Source organism: Phoca vitulina, unplaced genomic scaffold (assembly GCF_004348235.1).
Source record: "Phoca vitulina isolate PV1807 unplaced genomic scaffold, GSC_HSeal_1.0 scaffold27, whole genome shotgun sequence".
Taxonomy (NCBI): Eukaryota; Metazoa; Chordata; class Mammalia; order Carnivora; family Phocidae; genus Phoca; species Phoca vitulina.
In genome coordinates this window covers 14,341,124-14,362,336 of record NW_022589730.1, presented here as the reverse complement: position 1 = coordinate 14,362,336, position 21,213 = coordinate 14,341,124, and the positions used below count along the sequence as shown (strand labels likewise).

Genomic DNA, 21,213 nt, shown 5'->3' with positions numbered 1-21,213 from the left:
AAAGAAAGAAAGAAAGAAAGAAAGAAAGAAAGAAAGAAAGAAAGAAAAGAAAAAAGAAAAAAAAAAGAAAAGCAACAATGTGAACATAAAATGTCAAGATCCAAGAAAACTGAAAGACCAACCTGCTTAACCAAGCATTTCTGGAAGGGAAGAATCCTTTTGACTAATGCTTTCAGACGGTGTGCCCACTGTCCATTTATCACCAGTTCTTGTTTGCCAGTCCCAAGCAGATCATTTATATGTGCCCAGAATCCCTGGGTAATGGGCATGCTGTAAAAATAAAGAGAATAAATAAATTAGTTCTTGAGCTCCTCAAATAAATCCAGTAGAATTAAATGCACCTAAAGTCACTCAGTCTTGAAGAGCAAAGTGAAGACTGTAATGAAACAGACTTTTTGTTTGGGAAAAAGGGAAAAGAGGGAAAAAAACTTCACCCAAAGGCATGAAAAATTTTAAGAAACAAAGGGAGTCATATTTGCACAAAGAGTTCGTCATTGTTATTTTCTAGAGGCTTTGTCTCCCAATTGCCTTTTTCCATAGCCTCAATTTCACCTTACATTTCTAGAACCTTCCACTGAAATTTGAATGCAGGTCTTTTCCAAAGTGGAGTCAGTGACAGTTACCTGACAGTTACTATATATGCCCAAAGAAAAGATAAGATCGTTTACTTCAAAAAATGACCCCTCCAAAAGGAGAAAGTAGCCCAAATTTTCACATCCTTATTGTCTTTCCTGTTATGAGGTTTATATACTTTGAATAACAAAGCTCTACTGGATTAGGCACGTGGACTAGAAACGCAGATGCCCACACACAGGCAGGCATGCACAGTCCTTGGATGAGACCTCACAGCATACCAGGCGCTGTTCTAAGTCCTTTATTTGCATTAAATGTTTTAACTCTCACAACAACCCTATAAATCATGTACTATTATGATCATCTCCATGGTAAAATGAGGAAATTGCTAGTTTTTTTTTTTTTTTAGTTTTTTAAAAATATTTTATTTATTTATTTGACAGAGAGAGACACAGCAAGAGAGGGAACACAAGCAGGGGAGTGGGAGAGGGAGAAGCAGGCTCCCCGCCGAGCGGGGCGCCCAACGCAAGACTTGATCCCAGGAGCCTGGGCTCATGACCTGAGCAGAAGGCAGACGCTTAACAACTGAGCCACCCAGGTGCCCCTAGTTTTAAATTTGTATAGAGGTCACCTGATAGAATTTTTTTTTAAAAGGCACCTAAGATTGAAAATATATTGTACAATAAGGTAAATTATATTTAAAGCAGACATTTGATATCTATGCCTATAAAAGTTTATATATTCAAGTTGACCTAAACTGCATTTTTTTTTAAGAACTTCTCACTGGAAAGATAAGGTATCACCTTATAATTTGGATTATTTTCTACTTGAGCACACTCAGTGTTTCCTGAGCACCTACTGTGTGCAGAGCCCACACTGTGTGCAACTGTTGGGGAAACCGACATGTATCTGGCGCCACCTTAAATCCAGTACAGTCACTACTCATCGCCCTCACACACACTCAGCGATGCACACTCATGCTCACACATACCCACACTCGCACACTCATGCTCACACCTGCACTCCCACACACCGATGCACACTCATGCTCACACCTGCACTCCCACACACCGATGCACACTCATGCTCACACCTGCACTCTCACACACCGATGCACACTCATGCTCACATACTTACACACACCCATACATCCGTGCTCACGCTCATCTATTCACACTCTCACACTCACACACACACACAGTCACACTCACACATATCCTCCCTTGCTCCTCCCAGAGCCGGGACCAGGCCGAGGCAGCGGATGCCCCTCAGAGTGAGCGCCCCCTTACATGTCCCACCCCAGCAGCCTCACCTGTCTCCCCCGACTCCCGGCCCTGCCCTCTCCCTCCTCACACACACACACCACACACCATAATTAAAGACAACAAAATCAAGCGCCGTCCTGTGTGCCAATGGGCTATGGGGAATGCACAACATCTGCAGATGGTCAAGTGAGAGGGCTGGAATAGACGTGACATCAGTTCATTCTGATTAACAAGTGAAGTCACCAAGGCAGTCAGCCTCAAGCATGAACATTTTAAGGAAGAGAAAATGACTATTGTAGGAAGACAGCTGAACAGGAGCAGCTCATTAAAATGAGCTTGATGGGCAGGAAAGAGAAAGCAAACTATTCCCCACAGCAGTAGCAAGAATCTAAGTGCAGAAAGTGATCAGATCTGCAAAGAAGAGAATCCCAGCCCCCTTGGGTATTCCAAAATCGGCAGTGCATCCGAACCTGACCGTGCCGAGCCATCCCAGCAGACGAAATGACTCATACCCTCATTCATTCAGCAAATACTCACCGAGCCTCCATCACTCCTCTGAGTGCTCGGGGGTGCAGTGCTGAGTGTCAGGCACAGATAGGTCTATCAGGATAAATCCAGGGCAGGATTAACCCGATCCCCTCCCTCAGTGGTACCGTGTTCAAATTCTCTTATAGGAAGTCTTTTCCCAGGTAGTCACACATCCACTAATTCTACTTCTCCAAAATTTACATATTCAATCCTTTTTTTTTTAAGATTTTATTTTTAAGTAATCTCTACACCCAACATGGGGCTTGAACTCACAACCCCGAGATCATGAGTCACATGCTCTACTGACTGAGCCAGCCAGGCATCCCTATCCTCTTTTTTTTTTTTTTTAAAGCAGAACACCATGTTTCAGAACTATATAAACTGAAGTCATTCTGAAATTAATAATGGTTTCCATAGAAATAAAAGCCACCAAGTATTTGCTCTGGAAAAGGCTAGAGGAGCTGGGCTGAAATTTGAGGAAGTGCAAAGCTTCTACTTTGGAATGAATGTTACCCTTCTGATGGCTGGGGAATGAGGCACATTAGAATGGGGTAAAATCAGGACCATTTCTTGGTTGTCTGACATAAAGCTAGGAAGGAGGTGTGATTTGTCCTAAATGGTGGGGGTGGGGGATGTAATTTAACAGGGAACTTAACTGTGCAGTGGGGCCAATTGTGTTTAAAGTTTATATAAACTGATAGAAATTTATAGAAGCATAGATAGCCCTTACATTGCTTATGCATTGAATATATTGAAAGTAATTATTACATGGACACCTGGGTGGCTCAGTCGGTTAAGCATCCGACTCTTGATTTTGGCTCGGGTTCATGATCTCAGGGTAGTGAGATGGAGCCCTGCATCAGGCTCCATGTTCAGCAGGGAGTCTGCTTGAGATTTCCTCTCTCCCTTTCCCTCTGCACACCACAGCCCCTACCCCCGCCATGCTCGAGCATGCATACACATGGGCGCGTGCTTTCTCTCTAAATAAAATCTTTTTTTTTTTAAAGATTTTATTTATTTATTTGACAGAGAGAGACACAGCGAGAGAGGGAACACAAGCAGGGGGGGTGAGGGAGGGAGAAGCAGGCTTCCCGCCGAGCAGGGAGCCCGATGCGGGGCTCGATCCCAGGACCCTGCGATCATGACCCGAGCCGAAGGCAGACGCCTAACAACTGAGCCACCCAGGCGCCCCTCTAAATAAAATCTTTTTTAAAAAAGTAATTATTACAACTATTGATTTTATTCCACAAAATTTATATTTCTATTAAAATGATTTTCTATGAAATAAAATAATTTTTTAATTTATGTGTTTTGCATATATTCGTAAATTCCTTTATTTGTTTGCCTAATCCTCTGTGTAGTGGTTCTCAAAGTATGGCCCTCGGCCCACCGCAGGGCCAGCGAATCTTCCTAATGGGCTGCCCTTGACAATCCTAAAACTTTTTCTTAATTTGAATGAGATCAACTCATTAATAACTGTCTATATATGTTTTGCTACATTTGGTATTTTTAAACTAAAATCAGTGCTTTTTAGACTTTGGAGAATGTAGGCATGGCTCCAGTTCAGTATTTTACTAATACTGCAAGGTTCCAGTTACATGTGTGCATATGCAAGTAATTGGATTCCTACAATCTGGGGGAAGGATACATATTAATTATCAGTACTGCCTTGAATAATCATGTTTTTTAATTGCCGCTCTTCTGCTTCTTAACAGCAAATTATTGTTAGTTTTGTTCATCATTATCAATTTAGTTTGTTGTGAGTTGTTTTTAACCCCATAGCATATAGTAATGAATATTTATGAATTTTTAGGCTATAATTTTCCAAAATTACTCTGGTATGTATGCACTGTGTTCAAGTATGAATCATCCATTCCCTTATTACTAAAGCAGATGTATACATATTTCCCCCATAATTTGCTAATATGAGAACATTTCATCAGTAATGTGTGCAGTGCATGGAATTTTAGCTTGCAAATTACAATATAACATGAAAGTAAATCTAATAAAAGTATTGGGTTATTTTACATTTACATGTTATTGTCTTAAAAAGCAAACATGAGTAATGGTTTAATCTTATTACATAAAAAGTAAGCACTGCATATATATATATATATATATATATATATATATATATATAATTTTTTTTTTTTTTTTGGCCATATTTTGATTATCTGGAGCAAGACAAAATCGTGAATCATTATTCAAGGCCAATAGTCTCCAAACTGTTTTACCAGATGTTAATAGGTGTTCTGCAAACAATGAATTCTTTACTCACATAAATTGGGAGGAAGTGATATGTATTATGTTTCCTTTTTCCAGATTTGCAAGGCCCTTTAGCACACTGTGATGGTTAATTTTATGTGTCAACTGGGATAGGCCATGATGCCTAGATATTTGGTCAAACACTGGCCTGGATGTTGCTGTGAAGGTATTTTGTAGATGAGGTTAACAGTTAAATCAGTGGACTTTGAATAAAGCTCATTGTTTTCCCTAATGTGGGTGGGTCTATTCACTAAGTTGAAGACCTTAAGAGAAAAAATAGTGACCTCCGAGGAAGAGGGAATTCTGCCAGCATTTGGTTTTGGACTCAAGCTGCAGCAACAGCCCTTCTCTGGGTCTGCAGCCTACTGGCCTGCTCTGAAGATTGCCAACTTCTACAGGTACATGAGCCAATTCCTTAAAATAAATCTCTTTATAGATAGATACATACCCTAATATGATAGATTTATACACACCTGCATATTCTCATATATAAACATACAGTGTACACACACACATCCTATTGGTTCTGTTTCTCAAGAGGACATGCCACACATGTTAAAGGCTCTAGAAAGTTCTACAATTAAAAAAAAAAAAATCCCTGTTTAACCCAGTGTTTTCCCAGGTTATTTAACCACAAAACCTTTTTCATATAATACCTACAACTATCACAAATACGGCTTGGGCAATGTTTTTCTCAAGACTTGACCTTAGAGCTGATCTGTAGCCTTTGTCAGTAGCATCAGACTTTAAACCTGTTCAACTCAGAAACTAATAGCATAACTATTGGAACAAAAGTCTCCACCTGTCCTTTCCTTCCGCACAGGGCACCGGCAGAGGGAAACTGCCACGTTTTGCGGGCGCAGCAAGGTGAAATAGTCACTGTGGGGTCGGTTCCACATACAGTGGTGTCTGATGAAAATAACTACTGGTGGAATAGACCCTGTAGCTGGGCTTTTGTAAAATGCTCTTTTGTGGATATTTCTGGGGACTGGCGAGTCGTCCTGAAATACCATCAATTACAGTGCGACGTGGCATAAGGCGACACATGAATGGCAGGGAACCTGACCAGAAAAGCCAGTTCTGCCTCCATAAAAGGCATCATGCCTCCTCTGTCTTATTATCCCTTCTTACATGTGTTTTCACAAACGGTCCTCACTGACCCCAATTTATCCTTCAGAGCTTATTCTAGAAGCCATTGCCCTTTCTGACTAATCTCTTCCCCAGAACCCACCAGATCAGCCTGCCCTGTTCCCTGTCATGTGCGTTCAAACACCATGTACCCCTGCATTGGACAGAAACTGTATTTATTAGTGCCTGTCTTCCCTCCAGGACTGTGAGGGCCAAGAGGACAACGGCCATTTCCATCTCGTTCGTCTGGGCAGCTCTAGTGTCTGGCGAGCAGCCAGAATGCCCCGAGAAGGAACGAGTGACCCGAGAAGAGCTTCCTCCCCCCTCGTTTTCCAAGGGAGTCCATATCAATTTTCCTTTCTTGGTAGCCCAATTGGTGTACTTTTCTCTACTTTGATCTATCTCTAAAGATCTTCACTCCTTCAACCTTTAAAAAAAATCCGTGCCAAGAGCCCATGACATGCTCACATGTATGTGTATGCACACACACACAACGCACATGCATGTGTGCACGTGCATGCACACCTCTACCTTCGCTTACTCTTGCAAATAAGAATAAATACATTCATTTATCAAGCAAAATAGTGTGAAGAGATGGGGAATGCAAGGAACAGGAGGAGGAAAGAGAGACTGAATCCAATTACAGCTATATCATTTTCTGGGTCAAGTAGAATTGTGCAAAAGTTTTCAAACCTATAAAAAGAAGAGCAGAGGCTCAGTCAGGTTCCAGGATCAGTTCCTTTCCCCGCAGCTGCCATTTCCCCAGCCTAGTGCTACACTATGTACACTGAACATGGGTTTCTCTTCAAGAGTCCTCGCTGGAAACAAAAGCATTGAGAAAACTCATGCATTGGCAGGTAAACAGGCTTTCATTTCAGGAAATTTGGCCGAACATTTGGAGGGGACGCAGATGTAAGGACTGAGGCGGAGGGTGGCGGACAGTGGATGCCGGGCCTGGCTCCAGTCACTCCCTGTGCATCCTCTACCATCCCCTCCAGACCCTCGGTTACTCACACGCAGTACCCCTTGGCAGGGAGGGGCCAGAATGGCAAAGACCTTGGAGTTGACACAGGATCCCCCCCCTTCTTCCAACCCTACACCCAGAGGCAGGAAACTTGCACTAGCTATCCAAATAGAGCCTCATCTGAAAGAGGTTGCCAACATGGGCCTCCCCAGGCAAGATATGCTTGCAGGGCTCTCCTGTGTCCCCCTGTCATTTACCCCAATTCCCACTAAGTCTACAGAGAAGTCTCTAGATAAGGCTATAGGGACAATCCAGTCCTGGGCATGGAGGAGCTAAGACCTGGAAAAGCTAAGGTCTTTAATAGATGCCTTAAATGCCTTTCTGCCCCTTTTCAGAAAAGCTCAAGCATGCGGAAGCAGTTACTATAAGGGAATCCCTACTGGCCCCAACACACACACACATGCCCGCTCACTCTGAGATCAGAGAAATCCATATGAGAAATTCTAAAATATGTGAAATAAATTTCACATTTCCAAAGATCTGGACTCCCTAGTACAGAGCTTGCTTTTTGGTACAAGAAATGGGTATTGAATCACAGTAATCTCACACTTTTAAAACTATGGGGATTGTTTTTTGATTGCCCAGAGAGCCAGGTCATGCTTATACTAGCATGCGTTATCAGATCATTGATAACCCCTTAAGAAGGATTAGGCCACTTGCTAAACTGAACTGAAATTCACTGATGTGATCCAGAGTTACTGAAAGACAGGATGCTTTTATCAAAAAAGGCTCTCCCAAACACTCTCTGTCCCACTGATGAAAATATGCATTGAAGGATACCTTTCCGGATTCAGAGCCAAGAGGCAGATCACACTGCCTCTCACTACACGAGCGCCTATGTGAAGTTGTTCTACACATAGTATAATAAGATGGTCCATCTGGGGCCTGACACACGCAATGCCATTTCTAAACAGGAGAAGGAGAAAGGTAGGGCCACCGGAAGTCATGAAAACTCAAGTTACAACACCATCCTTGCTATTACTCATTACAAATGCGCTCTTCGGGTTCTTGGAGGAGGCACTTGAAGGTCACCTCCGCTTAAAATTCTTGGCTCAGGAGCTCCTTGTTGCTTTATTACCTAAGTCTATTAAAATTCTTAGAGTAGCTGATGATGAAAATTCCAGCCAATTTTTTTTTTTCTCCATGGGGTGGGAAAAAAAAAACAAACAAAAAACCAATGCATGAGTCTATTTGAAATCGTTTTATGAATTTTAATCATAGCAAATGTGTTTTAACAGTAGTCATAAAATCAACATTACCACATATACAAAGGACAAGACACCAGTTTGGCATACAAAAATACCATATATTAAAATTGGGTTCATTGGAAAAACTCAGGACTTGCTAAGACACCATCTACACCAGAGAGAGCAAGCAAGAATGCTTTTAAGACATTCAGATTTATAAACAGCAGCTTGATATCCCCCTTACAAAGTCAATTATTTGGCAACATTTGAACAATATTTTCTACACAGCCCAGCAGCTCATTTATTTGTAGGGCCATTTGGCCCTTTAAAAGAAAAGCTCCTAAAATAAATAATCTACATAATTGTGAATGAAACATGTCAAGGACTTGAGTTAGCCTCTGAGCAGCATTAATATAGCCATCTGACTGGAGTATTAGTTATCAAGAGGGCCAGGGAACCCACCAGTGGACCTGGAAGACCGGCAGGAACCCTCCAGAGCAGCCGCATGGCTTATGATGGGGAAGTCTGCACCCACCCCAAGCTGACACCAGCCTCCCCTCCTGCAACTGTCAAGTGAAGCAAACAGGAACACGTGGTGGAATAAAGAAAATATAATAAATGACAACAACCAGGATTGAAAACCAAAATATTCTTGAACGAGTCTTCCCAATAGCATCAACCTACTCAAGTCGGGATACATCCACAGGCACGGGCATTGCATCCCACTGCTAAGAGGGTGTTATTAGAGTTTGTCTGTAATGACTCAGCAGCCACCTCTAGAGCAGGCTCTGAGATTGTCCAGCGCGTGGACAACCCAGGGGGGCCCTCCTTGGATCCTCTCATTGGCCGAGCCCATTCCCTATAGGTCTTCAACTTAAACATCTGGAATTTAATTGTGCTTGTCTAAGTTATTCCTAGTCATCCTTGTGTTTCTTTCTTCAGCTGGTTTCTGCCACGACTGACCTTCAGCTCCTATATATTTTGTTCTCGACCCAGGTTCCCATTACAGATTTCTCTCCTTTTATGCAACTGTTTTCTCACTGTCTTGAGCACATCTATCTATTGCTATAGACCTGAGGCCACATCTCCACTGCTCCCACAGACCTGTCTCTCAGCCAGAAAAATCAGACCAGGAGTTTCCTGAACCACAGTGTACAACAGCAGCTACTCTGTCCTCCCATTTAAATAGAGATGACACCGATTGAGGTCGATCCTTGCTCCCCTCCCAGGGGACATCTTCCTCCTCTTTTTCCTCCTTCTTACAGCCCATGCTCCTTTACCACCCTCACATTCAATCGTCTACTTCCAGATTCTCAAAAAGCAAATGTCAAATTAAAAATGGAACATCCCCTTTGGAAAACTCTTATTGGAATAACCCAGTAACTCACAGGGAGAATACAGAAAACTTTCACACAGGCTACTAGCCCTACAGCCCATAGTGATGAATTTAGAGCAGCGTTCTAGAAGAATAGGGACAACTATAAGAGAGCACCCCCAGAAAAACAAAGAAAATGCATGCTGTTGCAGACTTCAAGAGACTCCTCTGTACTTTGCCCCAAATATTACTGATTGTCCCTAAAAAGATCATAATATGAATCGTATCAAAAATCTTACACTAGAGTAATAAAGTCCAGCTAGCGAGATGAGTGTTTTCAAGCACCACTACATCATTAGTGAGATCTACACAGTGGGGTACCCCAGGCAGTGAATCCTGAAAAAAAAAAAATCCCTTGGTCCAACTGTGCAAGTAAACTTGTGCCGAAAAATTGGAGCCATGCTGCAAGAGTTCAGGAATAATGGTACTCCACCCATGATGCCTGAACAGAGCCAAAAAACAAGCCATTTGAAAGACAGAAATTAAATGCCCCACCTGCTTATGTTCTTCGATCATCAATGGCTTTCCAATAAAATGTATACAGTAGAACCCACCTCTTCATATGCTTGAGGTCTCAGGGGTTTATTCATCTAGACATTCCCAAAGGTGGTTGGTTTGATATAATGTATGCAGCCCATAGCATTTGTTAAGAAATTAGTATCTAAATTCAACATTATATAACCCACAAATTGGAAAGCATGACTAACAATATTTTTTACTTGATTTTTTAACTCCTGTTACAGCTAAGTCATGTGTGTGTATCTACCTATATGTCTATACCTATATGTGCAGACAGAGATATGTGTATTTATATATAGTGAATCGTGTCAGAAAAAAAAAATCAATGGCTTGAATTTCCACTTATTTTTTAGAAGTATTTCATGCTTAATAATATTTAACTGATCTTCATTGCTTTTGAGATAGACTACTACTTTCAACACAGTTACTGAATTTTCTTGATTACTTCATTCTTTTTTGGAGCTTCTGTTTTGGTAAGGGTTATATTGTAAGTGATATTTTACTGGGAGTGATGAAAATGGCAAGGAACAGTCTCTACTTCCAGGTCAAGGATGACAGATCAACTGACTGGTGACACGACTTGTGTGGAAACAAAACGCTGACTGATTGGCAGCATCATTCTTTTAGGAGAAGATAGAAATTCAAACCTTTTCGATATCACTCCTCTCATACCAATAACCTCTGGACCTCTAAATTCCTCTTAAGTCTAAAGAAAAACGACCATTTTGGCAAAAAAAAAAATTAAATAATTTTAAAAGCTAAAAAGGTCATGCCCACTGACGAGTTCTAGAAAAAAAATTCACCAGATTTTGCTAAATTGACACAAATGCATGTTTACGCTACATTCAGCAACAATGAAAAGCAGACTAGCCAATGTTGACACAGCACAGGATTTCAAATAAAGCAATGGGAACTCTTCAAATCAAAATCTAGACCATAATAAATACCATACTACCAGGAAGAGTCTCATCTTTCTATGAAAATATATCTCAAACTGAATTTTCTGCTTTCCTTTACTCACTTAAAAAGCAATTTTAGTAACTTTAACAACCCTCAAGTCTTTAAATTCCATGGGCAATGTTTTTTAATGTAAAAAAAAAATGCCTCTGTGCAAGGCTGCAAATTGGCAGTTTGTTCAGTGATAAGGGATAAAAGGAAAACCAAACAAGACGACAAGTGTCAAATCTCACTCTAAAAATAGTACCTCTGTTGTAGTCTGGTATCCGAAAAAGGATGCCCACATGTGCCCACACCAAACACGACGACGAGCCGGCAGACTTCAGGGGCAAACAAAAACCCTCTATGAACACTGCAAAACATGATTGCTCTTACATTTCACACCTTACTCATGCAGTGATGAAGTCTGGGTGAGATGCTCGAAGTGAAGAGGAATTTCATTAGGCTTTTTTTTTTTTTTCTCTTTTTCTGTAACATTTACTTTTTGGCCATAAGACCCTAAACACAGTTTCACAGTACGGGTCATGCATAGCTTGCGAGTCACAAGTTTTTGCAGCTACTGTCTACTATTTCTGGACAATAGATTCACATGCAGCTAATGATCCCAGAAAAGGGGCTTCATAAAGCACTCTTTAAGCTTCACTGACCATTCTTTGGCCCAAAGTATGGAAGTAATAACCCCAAAAGGCAATCGATGAATTTTATTTTATTTTTTCAATCAATGACTTTTAATCACCATACTTGAGATATACTTTTTAAGCCCAGAAAGGATTTTTTTTAGCCAACTGCATGTTACTAAACCACAAACTGTCTTCTTAGCCTTACTCTGTTAACACTCTCATGTTCGATCCTACTGTGCAACCCTCCAGAATTACACGATCCGATATGGTAGCCACAGCCAAAAGTGAGTGACTATGTTTAAATAACTTAAAATGAAATAAAATACAAAATCCAGTTCCTCAGTCGTACTAACCCCGCTTCAACTGCCCACTAGCCAATGTGGCCAGTGGCCACTATATTGGACCGCAAAGGTCATAGAACACTTCCATCATTGGAGAAAGATCTATTGAACAGACTAGATCTCAAAGGCTGCACCAGCACATGGGTTAACCTTCAATGGACCTACTTTTAAGTCATGCTCGAGACTGAACTTAATTATATTCTTAAAGAAAATACCTTTTAGCTTTCTAATCACAAAGTATGACTGAAACTGAGAACCAATTTGCCTTTTCATCACAACTTATGCCCCAGGTCATTATACAAAAATTTCCCAAAGACAATGCTTTTTGATAGCATACTCGGTTGGCTCTACGTAACATATTAAGCATTCTCTCGCTTATGTCAAGATCATTAATAAAGATGAAAATTCATGCTTCTTAAAGTTTACTATTTACACAACACTCATTGTCCTTTACATAAGGGGGGGGGAGCAAATGGTTTGCAATTGTAAAAATTCAAATCACATCATTTTTCTTAAATGTCTATACTCATCCTTTCATTTCCCAGAAAGGTAGATGCTAACTAAAACAGATATATATATTTAAAAAAAACAAAAAACTAAAACACTATTTAGTAAAGGGAATTCATCCACTCTCCAAAAGACCATAGCCCAATAGAGAGATCAACAGGCCTAGGAAGGAGCAAGAGAAACTATAATGCAGTTCTTGTCTCCCTTTTGCTGCAGAATTACAAGGGGCCACATACCTCTGTGGGCCTCCATGGATTCATGTACAAAATGAAGCCACCAGAGGTTGCTTTCAGCTCTGAATTTCTGTGCTTTCAGTTGTGATTTTTTTCATTGATGTGCAACTGTGAATTCCGGTTGATTGTGTCACTGGACTTTTGTCACACGGGGTAGATGAATTGCTAGTGTCGTGGGGAAATGCCAGAAGAGGCCAGCAGGATGGGATGCCAACTAACATGAAAACATCAAGTCTACAAAAATTCTATCTGCAGGCTGAGATAGGACGCACACAAACACACACACACACGTGTGCACAACTGCACACTTTAACAAGCAATGCACAAATAACTGCAGGCAGAATCCATTTAAACAAGATTTCTTAGGTCAGTAAGATGCACACACAAAATTCTGATTTTGGTGTTATTGTTACCTTAAATTGTAAAGTCAAGAATCTATCACAGAGCCAATTAATTTTGCACTGCTTCACTGCAGCTCTAGCATGGGATTGTTTTTAAGTTACGTGGACATTTTTACTCTACGGCTTTGCACTAAGAAATACAGGGCGCTCTATCGCCACGCACATTAGTGTCTATGTACAACCTACTTAACACGTAGAACTCTAGGACATACTACACTACAGGGCCAGTCATTTCATACTGTACATAAACAGATGTAGATATCATTCACAAAATTAACTCAAATATGGCCTGGCTGAAAATTGCAAGGGTCAAGTCCATTTGAAATGTAGCATTCTTAATGCAACATTTTCTGTGGGGTTTTTTCCTCCAAGAGGAATAGAAATTAGGTCAGACATGCACCACGGCAGCCTGGCAGAGTCTGAGAAATCAACACTAACCCAACAGTATATTATGTTACGTAATAAGAATAGTATTCAGCTAATATGATACCTAAATTATTAATACCAAATAAATCCTAGATTATTTGTTGTATAATGCCCAATAGCTTACACAATAAAATGGCATTTTAACCTGATTTCTACTTTGAGCTCTCAAATACACTCGCTTCATGAATTCCATAAAAGAAATTAGAAGAGAATTGTAAAGCTCACAGCTTTTTCTGAACACACACACATCCAGGCACAGGAATTTACCACTTAACGCCAGCAGACCTTCCTTCACCAGGGTCTGTAGACCACTACACACTTAAGAGTATTTGAGAATTTATGATGAACTGATCCACTTAGATTGGGAATGTGAGTTGTTAGTTTATCTTGTCACTTTTCTCAATAAAAACATATTTTGAAATACAAGAGATTTTCTCACTTATACCAACAAGAAGAAACTGGAATCCTAACGGTTTAACTTTCACGGAACATCTTTCAAAAAGCAATCATGGACTGTCTATTAAAATGTCAGTCCAGGTTTGTCATCAATGAACAACACTCACGTCTATTACAATACCTCCAAACTGGGAGAAAAGACAGAATCTTCTGTTACTTTCCATTTGTGCCTCACAGAATACAGGACTTGAATACACAGAAGAGGAGCAAATGTTGGAAGTGACGGGTGTGCGACACTTCACTGGGCAGATCCCGGTGCCCAAGAGGTGGCCACCGAGTCAGACCCTGGACTCATTCAGGCCCACAGTCTTACTCCTGGGATTCTTCTGAAAAGATTCAAAACCTGAGGTAAGTCAAATGACACACACATACATGCACACACACACAAGTACACAATATTTACATTTAAAATTCTTATTTCGTGAGATGGCTTGAGAAAAATTGGCATATAGGGTTCCTGTGGGATTAGGCATTTCTCATTATTACTCAGTTTATTGCTCCCCTGTTGGGCTTTCAGTTCAATAAACACATAGCAAGCTCTAATTACAAGGGAAGAAAAATGAAGGTATGTAACAAAACACAACACACTGGAAACACTTGTTCAGACGTTTTCTCCAAAAAAAATGACCGTCCACTTCACTTATTTTAATTTCAGTGCCATTCAAAAAGTATAAAAAGCCTCAGCAACTAAATGAAGACTGGATTTCCATTAAAAAGGGGAAAGAAACCAGCACTGCACGTCATCGCTGAATTTTTACGTGGATTCTCAGGTTTAATTCTACTTGTACACATAAGCATCTCTGTTTTAATCTACCACATTTAGAGATCACATTGTATGCACTTGCACGGTTTAACGTCTAAGTAGAGTAGGTCTATCTCGTAACATGATTTTGACAAATCATAAATTACAGTCCATTTAATAAATGATTATGAGGATGCATGCAATCGTCTTCGAAGCTGTTGCCACCAACACTCAGAATGATTTGCCCGGTATCTCGCTGAGACCTCACGTCTGCCCTTCGTGTCTGTCTCCGGTTAATCAAGTGGTAGCCCAGAGGCCATGGCTGGCACCAAATGATCAGTGTCGCCCCCCATCTTCTCGCTGCGATCCCATCACCAACACCTGCTCAACCCCAAGTTGGCACCCACGAGAGACTTCCCTGCAGCCCTGTTCAGCCACAGGAGATCACAGTGAAGCGCTTAGAAATGCAAGACATGTTGTGCAGCACGATGCCCAGCAGGAAGACGAGGACGCAGGCCACCAGGATCACAGTGCACACCCCAGACCAGGTGGAGCTTTTCGCCACACCCCGCCTGTCTGGCTCCTCCTCTCCCGCCTCCGGGGGCGCCCCGCCCTGCAGAGGTTGCTGCTCGGCGGGGACGGTCACCACGGTGACGGCCTTCTGCTGGCTCCCGGGCAGCAGGCGGCAGCTCATGTCTCCCGGCAGCAGCGCTCGCTCCTTGGAGATGGGCAGGGGCAGCATGTAGCACCCATTGCTGGGAAGTTTGATGAACACTGGGGTGTGCTCGGACGCGTGCGGGATGGCGATGACCGCAAGGACCTCGGGGTCGTCGGGGAGCTGCGACACGGAGAAGCCCGGGGGCAGCTTGGTGATGCCCCGGCACCAGGGGCACCTCACGTCCTTCTGGCTCGTCCTCATCTGCTGGAGGCACACCGAGCAGCAGGTGTGTTTGCAATCCAGCAACTTGGGCCTTCGCCGGGGGCTGTAGTAGTTGAAACAGATCTGACATTCCAGCAAGGAATCTTGGGAGAGCGTCTCCATCGCGGCCGTGCCTGTGGCCGGGAAGCAGGAGGGCCAAGGCCAAGGGGAAGGAGCTTGTGTTCAGGGGCCGGCACTCCCACGCCTTCCTTCTTGTCTTTCCAAAGTCGTCAGGTGACCGGGGAGCTCACGGACATAGAGCATACTCAAGTGTGTTCATTTCTGAAGAAGATAAAAAAATGCAGAAAAGTTAATGATTTCAAACAAGCTGAGATGTCAGCACATCTGCCGGAGTTCAAAAGTCTTGACACTGGGTCAAAAACGTAAAAATGTCCCACTCGAGAGAGATTACAGGAGTTCCTTGGGTGATGCCCAGTGGAAGGTAAATGAGTTGTCTCAGGCGGCTTCTTAGGGTAAATACTTTGCTCATTTCTAAAGGGAATACCTTCATGGGGGTACACAATGCCCCGTATTTCATAAAGAGGGAGTCTTGATTCTGTTTTGTGTATTTCGGTGGACCCTGGCTTGTTCTTCTAAAATACACGGGAGAAATGCTCTTGCTTCCAATAACTTTGTAGCATCTCCTAGAAGTAAATTTCTTTCCTTAGACCCTCTGGTCTTCTTTTCCTGACTCTACTTACCCTCCTGTAAGTATTCATTGCCAGATTCAGGCACGACTTCCCAAATCTAGTGACTCCATGTAACTAACTAGTTCGCTCAATTCCTCTCTCATAGGAAATTAAAACAATGCCGCCAAAGAAGCACACACAGGCATCTGGTTTTTGTTTTTGTTTTTGTTTTTTTCCCACCAAGTCATTGAAACAAATTCTTGTCACTTGGTTTTAAAAGAGACAAAAACTCAAAACAACTGCAACAAAGACCAGCGGCAACAATGAACCTTCAGGCAGCAGGGGTCACAAAGGCACACAAGGACCCCTAGTATTTTTCAGTCCGTTCTTTTAATTGCATTACTATTTAGGCTTGCACCAAGTAACAGGACTACAAGCAAATATTATTAACTCACCAGTCAGAATCAAGTATTGTCTAGCAAGAGGCTGTCAGTGAAGACTGGCAAGCACCGCCCCACCAGGCAGCCCCCCACCATAAAACAAAAAGAGTGCCAGCCTCCTGGTTGAAAGAAAGCAAAGTAACTTAGTTCAACTTAACTGGGGTGTGAGGAACCCAGTGTTTCAGTGAAGGCTGCCCAACTCTGTTTCCTATTGAAAGCGTCCAAATTACGGGTCTCTGGATGGAGTCACAATGACTCTGGAAAGAACTACCCAACCACTATTGTAGAAATAATTGCCAGTCATTGAACCCCACCCACTCCTGGAGCCAGGAGCTAATAACATGGAAAAGCTCCAGCACATTTCTTAAAAAGCAAACCTTCTTTTTCTAACTTCCCTTGTGAAATTAAGAATGTACTCCTTGCCAATGATATGATTTGTTAAAAATCAAAATTAGAAATGCAGAAAAAGCATAAAGCAAAAAATAATCACTGGTAAAAGTTAACAATGACAGTCAAAAAGAGCAACATAATTGTAAAACATTTTAGCTGTAGTAAGAGTGCCTAGATTAAATTACTGAAAGTCAAATATAGTAATACAGCATTCGGAAAGTTCATATCATAATCAACTGCTTATCTAGCTACTAATTCAAGAATTTTTTATAGAATAATTGAAATTTGCTAAGGGTAGAACTCAACTGTTCTCACTGAAAAAAATATATATATGAAGTGATGGACATGTTAATCAGCTAGATTGGGGGGGTGCTTTCACAATGCATATAGCAAATCACCACCATGCACACCTTAAATACCTTACACTTTTGTCAGTTATACCTCAATAAAGCTGAAAAAAAGTAAAAATTAAAGATATCTGTGGAGCATATCAGGAACAAAGCACAATGCTAGCTAGCTACTCTAGGGCATCAAGATGAATCAGGTCCAGATCCTACTCTTAAGCAATTTCAGGTTAGCTAAGAAAGAAAACATGAATAGATTTCCTCTTCCATTCATTTATTCATTCAAATTCTTATTGAACATCTGCCATGTGTCAAGCATCATGGTATTTGTTTTTGTCCCTTGTAACTCAGACCTTGTCACTGCCCACAAGAAACTCCCAGCCTAGCGGTAGCCAGTTATGCATGTAAACAGTTGTAATATAAATAGAGAGTGATACAAGCCATAGAGGAGCCGGAGGAACCAGGGATGGCTCAGTGAAAGACCTGGATATGGAGAGGATTTGGACATGTAAAATCAGGGGGCAGTTTATTTTCAGGTTCGGAAATCAGTGTGAGCAAAGGAAAGAGGGTGAGCAACTACAGAATTATTTCTAGACTCAACCTGTGGCCCTGGCTAGACGATTTTTTTCTTAGTTACAAGAGTAACTTAAAAATGCCCCCTCTAAGAGTTTTATAGTTTTAGCTTTGATGCTTAGGTCTTTGAAACAGATGCCTTTTTAATTTATTATTATTTTTTTAAGATTTTATTTTTCAGTAATCTCTACACCCAAAGTGGGGCTCAAACTTACAACCCCGAGATCCAGAGTACAGGCTCCACCAACTGAGCCAGCCAGGCACCCCCAGATGCCTTTTAAAGAAACAAAATTCTTACAGCACCTGCAAGCACCCTCCTGCTGGCCCAGCCGGAGAGCACAGTCCTGCAGGGAGGGGAGAGGTGAGCATGGCCAGGCACAGACCACACACCGTGGACAGCCTTGAGTGCCAGGCCAAGGATGTGGGGCTTTCTAGCAGGTGATGGGAAAACACCAGACAGGTTAAGAGTATGAGAATGAGGGGACACCTGGGTGGCTCAGTCGGTTAAGCATCTGCCTTCCCACTCAGGTCATGATCCTGGGGTCCAGGGATTGAGCCCTGGGTGGGGCTCCCTGCTCAGTGGGGAGTCTGCTTCTCCCTCGCCCTCTGTACCTCCCCATCCCCACCCCCTGCTCATTCTCTCTCTCTCTCTAAAAAATAAATAAAATCTTTAAAAAAAAAAAAGAGTATGAGAATGATTCATTAGGGTAGTCATATTCGGGATACACTGGAAAGAACTGCTGGGAAGCTATTATAATATTAGACAAGAGGTAACGAGTCGTTGAAGGAAAGACTGGCAATCAGGATGAAGAGATGAGAGGTGCCAAGTGGTTCTAGGGAAGCCGAGTGGGATCTGGCAGTGAATTACAACGTGGCTGTACGGTGGGGAGAAGGCACAGAAAGTCTGGAGAGGAGAGTGGCATCATTAAGAGAAATAGGGATCCCGAGAGAACGACAGTGAGTTCTGCTTGGGCCATATTCCAGTTAAGGTGCTGGGAAGATATACGAAATAAGTTATGCAGGAAGATAGGAAAGAGTCAGACAAAAGCTGAAAGTGTGGGGCTGATATTGTAGAGAAGAGTCAGGTGTGGACCTGGAGACCCAGGTGATGGCCACAGAGAAGAGCTATCAGCCAGAGACAACGGAACAGAACAGAGAGACACCCTCGGGGAGCACACAGCTCCGTCTGATGGAAAGGAAGAATGGGGACAGAAGCAGAAGGAAAGCTATCAACATCTCCCAGCACACATCCCCAGGCCTGAGCAGCATAAGGGTATGGAGAGGGAACCTCGGGTTTTCGTGACCAGGAGATCCTTAGTATTTTTAAGAGTGTTTTCAATGGAGCATCAGGGAGGTGACGCAGTCGGCAGGGATGCTAGAATGGGAGCACCGGAGCCCCTTTTGAGGTAGTGCGAGACGAAGGGGCAGGCCAGGAGCTGAGAAGGCCAGGAATCAAACACTTTGTTTTGAGAACAGAGAAATTTGAGTGAAGAGAAGCAGGGGAGGCAGGAGTGCTCCAAGCTTCAGGCTCTGCGCTTTGCTGTCCAACGCCGTGACTGCCAGCGACAGGTGCAGGTGAAGGGAGCGTGTGGAGCTTAGAGAGGGGAGAGCCGACAGACTTCTGCAGTGGGGAATGCGCAACGGAAATCCCCAGTGGGCCAGCAGTTAGGGTAGAACCTTCTAATTTCAGACCCCAGGTACGGAATGTATTCTTTCTTAAAATCCAAAAGCAAAACACAGGGTTTGCTGGTGAATCTTGACAAATGCTCCTCTCTATCCTTAGCTTTAAAGCCCAGGGACAGAGATAAGGCCACAGCGACAGACCACAGGGAGATGTGAATGTGTGTGGATGGGAAGGATTGACTGCCTGGAGCTATGGAGGCAGAAATGACAGAATTGGGGAGGGGTAAGAGAAAAAGCACAGATTCTTGCAGTTTTATGAATTTGGAGACAGCTTTCCTTAACAATGGCGCTCAGGACTACCACCTTCAAGATACATGGAGCTGGGACAAAAAATATTTCTTGACACCAGTACGGAAACAGTGACCATCGATTTATTACCCTTCCTTCCTGCCGTATTCTTTACCTTACTTCCATATAAAAATGTGGGAAGCAGCTTAGCAGAGGAGGAAGAACAGAGGCTTTGGCCTCAATGAAAGTTGGGTCCAATCCTTGCTCTATCACCACCAGCTGTGACACCAGAGCGAGTCACTGAACCTCTAGAAACCTGCGTCTTCACCAGCTAATGAGGGAAAATGGAGCTGTAGCGGAAGTCAAGTGAAGGGCTCGAGGAGCGCTGGTGTTATCTCCCTCCCTCCCTCCTGACTCCAGACTCCTTCCAGTGCTGTGTGCCATCTGCCCAGGGAGCTCTCCCTGGCTCTCAAAGAACTGCCATTTTGAACAGCTTGGGAGGAAGAATGCAAGTGTTCTCCTTGGCCCTGCCCCAAGACCTGCCACACCATCATTTTTCAACAAAACCAACATGCAATTTTATTCATGAATTTATGTTCCAAGTAATGTTCACTTAATTGGCGTTGAGCTCCCTTAAAACTAGATTATACTACTCAATTTCCAACTCTATCCAAGTAAGCCTAGGCCCTAGGATAGAGGCTGAACACCAAAGCAGAATGGGGAAACAGTTCCTATCTTCCACGCTTAGCCACTCAAGCCATTTTGGCAGCAGCATCTCTGATTTATCCGTGGACGTGTTCAGTATGAAGCCAGCCTATACTGTATTCCAGTTTATTTTCCGCAGCATAATTAGTAATGATGATGATTAGTTAGGTAAAGAGAAGAAAATTTATGAGCCTATGGACCGAAGCTAATGATGAATCATCCCTTTTCCTTTTCTTCGGAACCTGGAAAGGTGTGAGTCAATCACAGAAGAAAGGGAATGCAAACAAAGCCCATGTAAGCTGGAACATAAACTCGAGTGCCTGGTCAAATGCATCATACACAAGGCACACGCTGGCGAGAGCCTCAGGAACCAGAGTTTGGTGTTATTTCCTTACTGGAGCAAGATATGGCAGTCAAGTAAAACACTCATTACATTTAAGAAGAAAGGGCACTTCACTGGAATGCATACAAACAGGTGTATACTGAAATATACCGGAACAATTTATTTTGAAAGAATCTGAAAAACCAGATCACAAGAAGAGAAACAGCCCCTGAAGGAGGACATTCTCAAAATAATTATGGTTTATAATAAGATAGAACTTACTTTCAAATATTTTCATAAAACAGTACTTAGTTTCATAAATGAGGTCAGTAGTACAATATAAAGATAAAAGGCCTCGAATAATCACTGAACGCAGTCCTAATGCACGCCTTGGTTTAAAATGCCTTTAAAAAAAAAAAAAAGATTTGTTTAT

General features: G+C 42.3%; 1 protein-coding gene and 1 long non-coding RNA gene across 3 annotated transcripts in view; both read right to left on the bottom strand.

Moving 5' to 3' along the window:
• The window catches only part of LOC116643775, a 100,827-nt gene that overhangs the window by 22,790 nt on the left and 56,824 nt on the right, over window positions 1-21,213 (bottom strand). Inside the window, exon 2 of the long non-coding RNA XR_004301616.1 lies at window positions 123-270. This is a non-coding gene — a long non-coding RNA (uncharacterized LOC116643775). The remainder of the gene's footprint in view (window positions 1-122; window positions 271-21,213) is intronic.
• RNF152 (ring finger protein 152) overlaps window positions 7,977-21,213 on the bottom strand; it is a 73,540-nt gene continuing 60,303 nt past the window's right edge. For both annotated transcript variants that reach the window (XM_032422766.1, XM_032422768.1), the window contains exon 2: window positions 7,977-15,748. In XM_032422766.1, coding sequence (XP_032278657.1) covers window positions 14,978-15,589 — 612 coding nt within the window. In that variant the 5' untranslated portion in view covers window positions 15,590-15,748 and the 3' untranslated portion in view covers window positions 7,977-14,977. The remainder of the gene's footprint in view (window positions 15,749-21,213) is intronic.